The sequence below is a fragment of the Vipera ursinii genome (assembly GCF_947247035.1).
Source record: "Vipera ursinii genome assembly, chromosome: 1".
Taxonomy (NCBI): domain Eukaryota; kingdom Metazoa; phylum Chordata; class Lepidosauria; order Squamata; family Viperidae; genus Vipera; species Vipera ursinii.
The window spans coordinates 347,568,713-347,581,307 of record NC_139512.1 but is presented as its reverse complement, the minus strand read 5'-3'; the positions used below and the strand labels follow the sequence as shown (position 1 = coordinate 347,581,307).

Genomic DNA, 12,595 nt, shown 5'->3' with positions numbered 1-12,595 from the left:
TTCTAATTGTATTCTACTACTGTATTTTGTGGACTTCTTGGTGCTCTCTTGAGCTTGGCTGTTGGCTTGCAGAAGGTTTATTACCCAACTAGGTAACATCATCAGTGCTAGGGATTATGGGGTTTGTTAGCTTACCCTGACAGTTCTGGTGGGGATGTGGTTTTCTCCTTGGTAGTTCCTTCATTTGGGTATAGTTTTCTGCTTGATTGCTTGTCTGGTGTTAATCTCCGTTTATCTGGATGTTGTCTGCTGGAGAGGATGTGCTGTAGTCTTGTTTCCTTCTTGATTTTTTTTTATTGTCTCTTTTGGATGGTGTGTAAGTTCATCCCAGATCTGCTCTTATTCTCTTTCCTTTTTTCCATAGTGACAGTGGCTCAGGAACACCCAAGAGCCCCGATGGAGGGCATTCCTCCCTTGATATGAAGTCAGAGGCTTCCTCGAACCCAAGCTCTCCAGAAATCTGTCCCAACAAAGAGAGGTAAAAGCAAGGTGCAATTTTAAACTCATTGGTTGACGGCCTTCAAATGGAGTCACAATTTTTCTGGGATTCAAGTTAGCGACATCCACTAAAAGCTGTGGACTCACCCTTTCACATGTGGGATGATCCATCACTGAGGTTTTCAGGAATTAAGGGAACCTCAAAAACCGTGCAAGCAAATGGTGGAGGTCACAGCTGATATAGTAGAGGAGACTTTTCTGATTCTCGGGATACATCCTGTGCTTGTTTGGAGTCATCTACTGGCTTCAGGATTGGAGGAACAAAGGGACAAACGATATGAACGATGTCTATTTGTGATGTCTTTTCTGTAACTTCTCCTTTCTTTTCCAGTCTGGGTATAATTTGGCTGTGGGATTGTTTTGCTGGTTTTCTTTCTGGAGTGAGAGGAAGATGGTGCTTTTCCTGTGTTTGTCTTTGCGTGGCCTTGACATTCTTAGCTTTCTAGAAGGCCATGAAAACCTGGGTTTTCTTCCACACATTGAGATTGTTGTGTGTGTGGGGTGTGTGTGTGTGTGTCCTAACATATGTCTGTTTGCTATCTTGGTAAACTTTATTTTTAACAGACCCTCAACATTTTTTTCCAGTTGATTCTGAGTATTTATTGGCTTTTCCTATTTTGTCATCCAGAGTTCCATTGGTTAGATAGGTGACCATATGAATTTGTTTAGTAAACAAAAAAACCCTAAGAATGTACTAAAGATATGTGTCTGCCTTAACAAGCAGACTAGATAGGAAACATGACCAGATAAATTAATTCTATTTTACTGTAAAGCTACATTAACAGAATCTTACAAATCTGAAAGTACAAAACTCTAATCCTAATCCTGAAAAACTGGGAGGGAGAATCCCGTCTGAGCCTTTTGCTCCACCCATTATTTAACTGTGGGCTCTGCCCTCTCTTATCTGACCATTTCCTAGGCGGGCAGCATCTCTTTGCCCTGTCTCTCAATTCCCAATCCCACACTATGGAAGAGATTTAAGAAATTTTGCAAGATTTGAAGGTTGAAACAATGACTGCACAACTTCATCCTTCTTCTTAGGAACTCAAATTAAAGCAGCGCCATTGGGCTCTGATTGAAAAGATGTAGTGGCCACCTTCATCCCAGGAGCTAATGTAAATTGATCAAAAGAAAATCTGGAGAAAAACTCACAATCCTATTAAGGTTCCTTAGGTGCACCATGATCAATATTATGTGTGGGATCACTGGCTAAAAACAACAAAATAAATAAATGTACAAACAAACTTTTTATCAACACAAACACATACAAATGGATGGATGGATAGCATATTGCTGATGAAGCGGTATACAGGTAATCCTTGTTTAGAGACTGCCTTGTTTAGTGACCACTTGCAGTTACAATAGTAATGGAACTAGGACCAATCCTCCTGCTGAATTCTTCTGTAAGTTTGTAAAGCACAGAAATATGGAAGTCAAATAGTCAGCACATGTGTGGTTTCACTATAGACCTCTTTGCTTAACGGCTAAGTGGCTGGTCCAATTGTGGTCACTAAATGAGGACTAATTCTATGCTTTAAAATATAGGAGTTTTGAATCACAAAATTGGAGGACGGTAGAGGTGGAGCATTTCCTATGCCTCCTGATTATTACATTTCTGTTTCTCATTTTCTGCCAGGCCTTTCATTAAACTCAAAGAGAATGGAAAGTCAAATATTTCACGTTCGTCCTCAAGTACCAGCAGTTTCAGCAGCACTGCAGGAGAGAGTGAAAATATGGAAGAATATGAAAGCCTGGTAATGCCTGCTCTTGATTGATCTGAGGTGGCAAAAGTTCCTCAACACTTTTAGCATATTATGTGTTAAAAAAAAGTATCTTTCTCCTCAGCTGCCATCAACACACCTTCATAACTCCTGTTTTCCCTTATGTTTGTCAGCCCCACCAGGTAGGACTGACTAAGACAAGGGTCTCCAAACTTGGCAACTTTAAGACCTGTGGAGAGACGTGGTGGCTCAGTGGGTTAGGACACTGAGCTTGTTGATCAGAAGGTCGGCAGTTTGGCGGGTCAAAACCCGAATGCCGCTTAACAGAGTGAGCGCCTGTTACTCATCCCAGCTTCTGCCAGCCCAGCAGTTTGAAAGCACGTAAAAATGGAAGTAGAAAAATAGGGACCACTATGGTGGGAAGGTAACAGCGTTCCGGAGACGTCCTTGGACAAGCGCTGGCTCTTCGGCTTTGAAACGGAGATGAGCACTGGCCCCTAGAGTTGGAAACGACTAGCACGCATGTGCGGGGGAACCTTTACCTTTACCTAAGACTTTTGGACTTCAACTCCCAGAATTCCTCAGCCAGCCAGGGAGTTGAAGTCCACAAGTCTTAAAGTTGCCAAGTTTGGAGATCCTGACTGAAACATCAAACTCCACAGGAAGATTAGGGCTACTTCATTGAGAGTGGCTACACAACACAATCTTGCAAACTTGAGGATGTTTTACCTCCTCCCCTCCTTATACATATGCAGATTAGGGAGGTGTCTACTGAGCTGCTTGCACATCCTTTCTGCTTGTTTTAGCCCTAAAGTCATTTTTTTCCTCATAGCTTTGATCACAGATCTAGCCTATCTTTCCCAAGGTCATCTGCCTTTTATTTACTCAGAGCTCTTTCTAAACGATAGAGGTTTTATTCAAGAATCAGGTTGCATGAGCAGGTATAAGTTATTTTGGTTTAAGTTACAGGTCAGTGTTCTCTCTTTAATGAAGCTATTATATTTACTTTATTAAAAGGGCTATTCTTTCATTTTACTATGCTTATATATCCCTGAATCTTAAAAGGTCACAGCAATTTACAATGCAGTGAGCTAAGAAATGGCAACATTAACATTTCCTTCCTTCCTTCCTTCCTTCGTTCCTTCCTTCCTTCCTTCCTTCCTTCCTTCCTTCCTCCCTCCCTCCCTCCCTCCCTCCCTCCCTCCCTCCCTCCCTTCCTTCCTTCCTTCCTTTGGATTGGTTTTAACATCAAGGGAAGGAAGTTGGGATTACTGTAGAGACAAATATTATTTTCACTCCTTTTGGTTTATTTTTTGAAAAACGGATTCTGCATACTGCTATGGACTCCTTTAGGGTGGTATACAAAACTGAATAATGTTTCTTTAATTCACAGGGCAGCCAGTCCTCAACTGCATCGCCATATAAACAAGATGTATTTGTTTACAGTCCTTCCCAAAGCATCGAGAATCCAAATTTAGCATCAGCTTCAACCCCTGTTATCATGAGCAGGAGCCCCACTGGTAAGTTTGATTAAACCCTACCTTGATGGGCTTTGTATGACATTGCTGATGAAGATGACCCTCAAGTAGGGTGGCTTAGCATAATCTTTTGGAATAGGAACTTTCTAATCAAATCTATTGCGCTGAGATTTTCCATGTGGTCACCCATCTAAGGCCATGTGGTCACCCATCTAAGGCCAAGACCATGCCTGCTTAGCTTTCAAGATGGAGATAGTCATGCTTCAAATACAAGCAGGGCCTGATGTATGTATTTCTCTCCACATCAGAATATAGGGCCTTCCAAGTGCCTTTAGGGGACGCGGTGGCTCAGTGGGTTAAGATGCTGAGCTTGTCGACCAGAAGGTCGGCAGTTTGGCAGGTCGAATCCCGAGTGCCGCGTAACAGAGTGAGCGCTTGTTACTCGTCCCAGCTTCTGCCAACCTAGCAGTTCAAAAGCACGTAAAAATGCAAGTAGAAAAATAGGGACCACTACAGTGGGAAGGTAACAGCGCTCCGTCCACCTTTGGCGTCTAGTCATGCCGGCCACATGACCACGGAGACCTCCTCGGACAAGCGCTGGCTCTTTGGCTTTGAAACGGAGATGAGCACTGGCCCCTAGAGTTGGAAACGACTAGCACGCATGTGCGAGGGAACCTTTACCTTTAAGTGCCTTTTGCAGCCTGAGTGCTTGCCCCACCCATATATCAAAGCCATCCAGATAATTGAATCTTACTCCCAGATTAACAAAAGACCAGATTCCCTCTATTACGGAGTTGAGGGACAGACAGACTGGCAAACACCATAAATATTCCTCAGGTTATGTCGTGTCTCTGTTTTGCCAAGTGTCAGGATGGTGATCAGGTGCCCAGGCAATTGGTTCTTTAGGATCCAGATAAGCACACCAGTAAATAAAGGGATTTTAAGCTTTATTATTAGCTCGAACAAACAGATTTAAAAGCGTAACATAAAAAGCAGACATACTAAGCAGGATAGCAATAGCACTTAGACTGATATACTGCTCCATAATGCTTTCCAGCCCTCTCTAGGCAGTTTACAGAGCCAGTATATTGCCCCCAACAATCTGGGTCCTCATTTTACCAACCTCAGAAGGATGGAAGGCGGAGTCAACCTTAAGCCGGCCAGGATCGAACTGCTGACAGTGAGCAGTCAGTTAGCCTGCAATGCTGCATTCAAACCACTGCGCCACCATGGTTCAGATAATACCCAAATCACTTATAAAACAGTAGAGATACCCCAAGGGTGGCTAGTTTCATAATACCCTGGGCTAGGCTCTGTGCAAAAGCTTCATACAAACAACAACCCCAAGGTTTTTTTTTATCAAAACCAGACACCATGACCTCCTGGCCCTGTTATGGTCAGGAGATTGCAAGACCTGACCTTAGTTGGCTGGCTGGCCCATGATTCTGGGATGGGAATCAAAAGTCAAGACACTTTCACAGTAAGAAAAACTTTGCAACTACAGTCCTCGACTTACAACAGTTCATTTAGTAACTGTTCTGAGCTACAGCAGCAGTGGGAAAAAGTGACTTAGGACCATTTTTCACACTTGCAACCATTGCAGCATCTTCCTGGGTCACGTGTTTGAAATTCTGGACACTTGGCAACTGACTCATATTTATGACAGCTGCAGTGTCCCGGGGTCATGTGACCATCTGTTGTGACCTTCTGACCAAAGTCAATGAGGAATCCAGATTCGCTTAACAACTCTGTTACTAACTTAACAAATACAACAATTCACTTAACAACTATGGCAAAAAAGCTGTAAAATGGGGCAAAACTCACTTAACAAATGTTTCACTTAGCAACATAAATTTTGGGCTCAATTGTGGTTGTAACTTGAGGACTACCTGTTCATGAAGGTTCCTCCCTCTTCGCCTTTATTCAGTAAGCAAGAGTAAAAAAAAAAAAGAAGGTTAGCTCAGAATATGCTCTAAACGTCTAGAATTTTCTTAATACGAAGGAGAAATCAAAATAGGTCACCAGTCTCCTCAAAATAACAATGGTCTTCGTCATTGCCCTTGCAGTCTCTTGAATTACAGCGTAGCAAATACGTCTTGAATAAATTAATCAACCCACCAGTTTGCTACCACTACCCATCTCTTCCCTGTTGGCTGACACCTGAGATGTTTGTTTGTGTGTGCATGTGTGTGTGTTGTGAGGATATCCCAAAAGGGTACGTGACGTTGTATGTGTGTAAACATTGGTGTCGTGATGAACATGAGAATTCATAATCAGAATAACAGAAAAACAGAGTTGGAAGGGACCTTGGAGGTCTTCTAGTCCAACCCTCTTGCTCAGGCAGGAAATCCTATACCATTTCAGACATTTCATTACTGGAGCTTTCATCTTTTTTTTTGTTTTAATTAATATTGGTTCTGAGTTTTCCAAATAAAAATAAGCTGACTTTTTTTTTCCCCTTGTACCGTTCCATCAGATATAAAAAGCAGAAATTCTCCGAGATCAAATCTAAAATTTCGCTTTGATAAACTTAGCCATTCAAGCTCTGGCCCGGTAAGTAACGATGAATGGAACCGTCTTCCTTTAAATCAGAATGTCAGACCGTCAAACCCTCTGAATACAGCCACGTTTCTTGGTTTTGTGATTTATGACACGCTAAACGGGTGGGGAGTTCAACTTTTACTTTGTAACCTTTTGGGGGTGGGGTAACTTTCAGTCTTGGTTCTTCTTTTGTTTTGCTTTTCCTAAGATTGACACAGTAGCTGCTTGGTGCCTCGAAAATATGCGTTTAAGTTTTTTTTGTTGTTGTTATCAAAATTATTAATTTTATTGTATTGTTAACATATGCCCTCCTGAAACTCTTATATAATAGGAATTAACATACAAAATAAGGTAAAGGTAAAGGTTCCCCCGCACATGTGTGCTAGTCGTTTCCAACTCTAGGAGTCGGTGCTCATCTCCGTTTCAAAGCCGAAGAGCCAGCGCTTGTCTGAGGACGTCTCCATGGTCATGTGGCCGGCATGACTAGACGCCAAAGGCGCACGGAATGCTGGAGGGACGTGGTGGCTCAGTGAGTTAGGACACTAAGCTTGTCGACCAAATGGTCGGCAGTTTGGCGGGTCGAATCCCGAGTGCCGCGTAGCAGAGTGAACGCCTGTTACTCGTCCCAGCTTCTGCCAACCTAGCAGTTCGAAAGCACGTAAAAATGCAAGTAGAAAAATAGGGACCACTACGGTGGGAAGGTAACATACAAAATAGTCACCAGTAAATTTACAATTGTACCAGTAAATATCACAGTCTTTAAAAAGCTAATACGATAGCCTAAAATTCAGGTCCGTATAGTATCCAAACTGAGTCTCAGAACTTGTTCTTTCATTCCACCTCAAGTAAAGAATCTGCTGAAAGCAAGTTTACATAGTGAATCTAAGTAAGCTTTTTGTTCCACTCTTCTCTCTGGGGTCTCGGACAATTGGCGTCAGCCAGACCACTGTGCTCACTTCTCCATGGGCCCCCACCACAGCCAACCAAACACCAGCAGTGATAATTTAATGTTTCCTTAACTCAAACATGTTTTTTCAGGGACCATGTAATTACTATCCAAACCCAGAAAAAGGCATGGCTTCTTTATGAGCCGTGGTGGCCTAGTGGTTAGAATGCAGTACTGCAGGCTACTTCTGCTGACTGCCAGCTGCCTGTAGTTCGGCAGTTCGATTCTCACCGGCTCTAGGTTGTCTCAGCCTTCCACCCTTCCGAGGTCGGTAAAATGAGGACCCAGATTGTTGGGGGCAATGTGCTGACTCTGTAAACCGCCTAAAGAGGGCTGTAAAGCTCCGTGAAGTGGTATATAAGTCTAAGTGCTATTCCTATTAAGGAGACTTGAACAGATGCAGTCAAGGCTCACCTGTTCCCCCCCCCCCAAAGCATCTTTTCCACCTTGGATCTCATGAACTATCTCAAGTGAGATAATAAAACAGCTCATCACTGGAGCCCTGTTTCCTTTTTTTTTTAAACATAGAGAAAATCTGGCAGGTTTTGAACTACATTTATAGTGCAAGATCTATAGCCACTGTGCTATTGCAGCATTGGTGGTGAGTTGATCTAAAAGAAGTTTAGAAAAGAACTTAAAGGAAACAAGGCTCTAATAAGGGATTCGTAGCAATTGTTGTGTCTGTGTGTAGGTCAGAAAAGGCAGGGGATTATAGGAATTGGAGTCTGGCTGATGTAGAGGGTCAGGGGAGATTGTAAAAATGCTTATATATTTAACAGAACACGTTTCCTTTGTTTGCAGACACATTAGCTGAAGAATGACCCCTAAGGACCTGTTAAAGGTAACTTTTATATTTAGTCCAGGGTTTATAATAATTCTTAATGCCAAATACTGACAGTAATGATAGACAGGATATTTTTCAGTAGGGAACAAACTTTTTTTTAATTATGATTATTGTGGGTTTGCGATGGTGGCGAATATCTCTAGTTCAGAAGTAGGATGAGGATGGAGGTTCGTTCTCCATGCTTGTGGGTTAGTTTCCGTGGGACAAACATCACATCGATTAAAAAACAGAATACATGAACATCAGTAGGCAGTCAAACGCCACAATACCAAATCTTTAATTTCTACCCACACTGACACTGAACAGCACCAGTTCAATTGGAGCAATCCAAAAGTCATCAGCCACGATACCACCCGCCACCTGCGTGAGTTCACCGAAGCCTGGCACTCCACAAGCAATTCCATCAACCTACACATCGACCTAAAACCAGCTTACAAACCCCTCAGAATTCAAATCAACCGCACAGCCAAGCAACGATGGCACTTATCCTCAACCAAACCACACAACCTCCCCCCAACCAGCACTTCACCTCCCAGTGACCCTCACCTGACATGACCTCCCCATCACGAGACTCATTACAAGACCCATACTTGACACACTCACCCCTGACCTGTCACAAAACACAGACATGCCCTAAACTCCCCTGAAGATGTTACCTAGCCTGGTAACGAAACGTTTGGAAACCAACCCACAAGCTCAGAAAACGAACCTCCGCCCTCATTATTGTGGGTCTTTGAGAGATGCAAACGGTACAATGATCAGTGATGTTCAATGGGGTAGGAGAGTCAAAAAAAGACAAGACGGTGGTTTTCACTGCAAACAAAGCTCACCTATACAAGAGGAGAAGGGCTTTAATCACAAAATTGTGACTAACCTCATGACTTTTTTGGTCACCTCTCTATGAACACAATTTTGCAATGATCTCACTGAAGGGGCAGGATTTGAATGCTTGACCCATTCCCCCCACAACATGTTTGGCCGAGTTGATTTATATTTAAAAAAAAAACAAAACACCAAATACTGTACATTAAATGCTGGTCTCACACAACGGTTTCATAGTTCGATTCAGCAGCAAACTGGCAAATTTCAGTGCAGTGACTTTTTTTAAAAAAAATTGCTATTTTGCTGCCAAAAATTTCAGCAGCTGATCCTGAAGGTGATGTTCATTGGGGTTACAGATCCTTTTTTGGGGGGGATTTTGAATTTCAAAATGGTCGCTAAGTGAACAGTTGTAACTTGAAGACTATCTGCATTTAACTAACCAGGGTTTCAAAGCCCTCCAAAATAAAAATCTTCCATATATGTTCCATTAATGAGTTCCATTGACAGAGCCTATCTGAAAAACCAGTTAGCTATGGTTCTCAAAGCCTCTCTTTAAATGTGTTTTTAAGAATTAAAGGAGGCTATTCTTGATGTGGGTATGGATGACCTCCAAGCCTAATTTTTTTGCCTTCTCCCATCTTTTGCAGGACATTTTTGTTGTGTTTGTTTCATTTTAAACAGGGTGGTAAGGAGGATGTTTGTTTTGAATAACAGCATCCCTCCTTCACACTAAGCTCCATAGCCACCTATGGATTGTCCTCCATCCGAGCCGATCATTCCATAAAACCACAAAAGAATGGATCTTTTCCTACTTGTTCCATGGCAATCATCCATGCTTTATCCCTCTGGAGTGGAAGGATGTCCCACGGAGGAACCAAATTTTTTACCACGTAGACCTGAACTGGCTTCTGTCTTTTTTCATTTGGTAGATCAACGGATTGGTAATGTTTTGTATAGCCATTTAACTTGAGATCATGAGTGCTGCTTTTCTGGGTAAATCTTTGGATGTTAATAATAATAATAATAATAATAATAATAATAATAATAATAATAATAATAATAATAATAATAATAATAATAATAATAATAATATTAATAATATAGTAATAGGCGCCTTGGGTGCAATCCCAAAACAACTGGAGCACCACTTGAACACCATTGGCATTGACAAATTCGCCATTAGTCAATTGCAAAAGGCGGCCTTACTAGGAACTGCTTCCTGTGACGATATCTGTAATACCATCAAACATCCACATCTGCCTATTCCAGGTCCTTGGTAAGGACTCGATAGGTAGACAAAAATGCCAAATCCAGTCTGAGCATCTGGCTGACTGTGCGATGATCAGTAATAATAATATCAACATCTGTCTATCACAGGTTCCCCGGGAAGGACTCAATATGTGGATAAAAATGCCAGATCCAGCCTGAACATCTGGCTGATGTGTGACAAACCATAATTATAACCCTTCCGTGGATACCCCCTTGTCATAATCATCATCATAATACTTTGCTGTTTGGTGGACTAATTTATTACCTAATTAAGACCCCTGGATTTAAGTGACCTTTTCTTTTTTCTTACGCTATTATTGACGTTAAGACTTTCCACACGAAGTTGGTGCTGAGTCAAGAATGCTCTTCTGACTTTTGAGCATTCTGCTTCCCTGTAATGGAAAAGGAATGGCATTGGGCTTTTGCTTTTAAAAAAAGTGTTGATGGATATCAGAAGGGTGGGGTGGAAGGGACGTGCCCATGCCTTAATTGCAGGGAGCCCTAACAGTGCGTGTGAACATTTGGTCTTTCTCTGTATAGTTCTCACTGGCCTGCAGTCTCCCTGAAAGCTAGTTAAATCCAGAGTGAAAAGGAAGGAGATTTCTGTGCTTGATGGTTTTTTTGTGCACACTTCATTACCTGGCTAGGTAACATCATCAGTGCTTGGAGGAAGTGGCATTTGCTTTTATTTTTATATAGTTGTGTCCTACCCTGTCCTACCCTTGTAGGGCCAGGACAAACCAGCACTATACTAAAATAAGAGCAAACCCCGCTCCCTCCTCGTTTCTGCTAAGTGTTTTGGTGTAATGAAAGACAACTTTTGGGAAACACTGTGTTAGAGGAAAGAGTTGAGGGAAAAAATCAGGCACAAAGAAGGAATGCAGGTCAGCATCACTGGGATTAATAATTTCTCCTGTGCAATGGCCAGTTAGTTTTGGATAGGGAGGAGGAACAGGAATTTAGAGGCTTTGCTACTGCGATTTGGACTTCAGAAACTTCTGATGCTATCCTTACTCTGAGGCCCTTTTGTACATCTGTGCAACATCACGACACACCTATAATAGGGCTTTCATGCTGCCAGCAAAACTCTGCTTGCTTCTTTTTCCTCTCTGCTGGTCCCACTGCTTAGAAATGTTGTCCTGTTGGCTTCTTACATAGGAGACCACCGTTACAGCTTTATAAGCTGAACCTGCAAAAATTTGTCTCCCTGTGGTCATGAATCAAAATGTGCCTTCACCACTAGAAGCTTGCTGGCGCAATTGTTCTTAAAGGGTTTTTTTTTTGTCATTTTATGTTGCACATTTGTCCATTGGATTCAGATCAGGCCTCACTTGTATAGTTTGGAAAAATAGCTTGATTTGGCGTGGCATACTTTCAGAGGTCTTATGTCTCAGCACTGCCTCCAAATCTGTAGGCCAAATCAATCATAATAGCAACTGGAGCACCACCTGAACACCTTCGGCGTTGACAAAATCACCATCAGTCAGTTGCAAAAGGCAGTTTTACTCGGAACAGCTTACATCCTGCACCGATAGCTTTAGTATCATCAAACAACAATGACTGCCTATTACAGGTCCTTGGAAAGGCTTGATAATTTGACAAGAATGCTGATCTGGCTGACTGTGTGATCAACCATATTAATAATAGCTCACCTTCTGAGTCCATGCCTTTATTTATTTATCTTTAATTCCTTCCTCATCTTTTAGTTCAAAACTGCACTTTGTTAGTTAGATGTCATCCACAGAATCATTAAAAAAGGGGAAAAAATGAAAAGCTTGTTCTTCTTCAAGAGAACACCGCTAATAAAAATGATCAGGACAAGCAGACCCTCAATCTATCAAACAGATGGCCATGTTTTTCACTCAAGAAGAGGGAGATGCCACTTGCTGGAATAGCTTTCATATGATTAAACAACAACATCTGCCTATCCCAGGTCCTTGGGAAGGACTGGATACAGTAGATGAACAAAATCTCGTCTCAACAACTGGCTGACTGTGTGACCAACCATAAAAAAATAATATTTATTTACTGAAAATCTGATAACTACAAAACAAGATCTTTAATCAGCAGACAAGGCTGCTCAACTTATCTGTGAATTATCTGTGAAAGTGAGTCAAGCAAACGTTTTGCAGCCAAGTGCTGCAGCTCTTTTTTTTTTTTTTGGAAAATATCCTTTTTTATTTTTCCTTGGTTGCCACCAAAAAAGGGAATGGGTCCAGTGGCGTAGCGTGGGGGGTGCAGGGGGGGGGCCGGCCGCACCGGGCGCAACATCTGGGGGGGCGCACTCGCACTGAGCTGCTCAGGGAGCCCCAAGGGCTGCACAGAGTTGGCTTGGCTCCGCTCTCGAGCTGCTCTTTCTTGCAAAGCGAAATGAGTCCGGCAGGTGAGATGGGCGGCCACATAATCTGAATAAAATAAATAGAAGCGGCCAACTCTCCGCCCAGGCTCAGGCCAACTGCAAGCGTCCCGCAGGCGC

At 42.4% G+C, this 12,595-nt stretch overlaps 1 protein-coding gene across 2 annotated transcripts in view; it reads left to right on the top strand.

Moving 5' to 3' along the window:
* The window catches only part of RAP1GAP2 (RAP1 GTPase activating protein 2), an 88,993-nt gene extending 76,634 nt beyond the window's left edge, over positions 1 to 12,359 (top strand). The window contains exons 18-23 of one of the 2 annotated variants that reach the window (XM_083379719.1): positions 365 to 478; positions 2,135 to 2,252; positions 3,613 to 3,739; positions 6,174 to 6,250; positions 7,986 to 8,025; positions 9,498 to 12,359. In XM_083379719.1, the coding sequence (XP_083235845.1) occupies positions 365 to 478; positions 2,135 to 2,252; positions 3,613 to 3,739; positions 6,174 to 6,250; positions 7,986 to 7,994 (445 nt within the window). In that variant the 3' untranslated portion in view covers positions 7,995 to 8,025; positions 9,498 to 12,359. The remainder of the gene's footprint in view (positions 1 to 364; positions 479 to 2,134; positions 2,253 to 3,612; positions 3,740 to 6,173; positions 6,251 to 7,985; positions 8,026 to 9,497) is intronic. The other variant, XM_083379720.1, reaches the window with a different exon arrangement.
* The last annotated feature ends 236 nt before the right edge of the window (positions 12,360 to 12,595 follow it).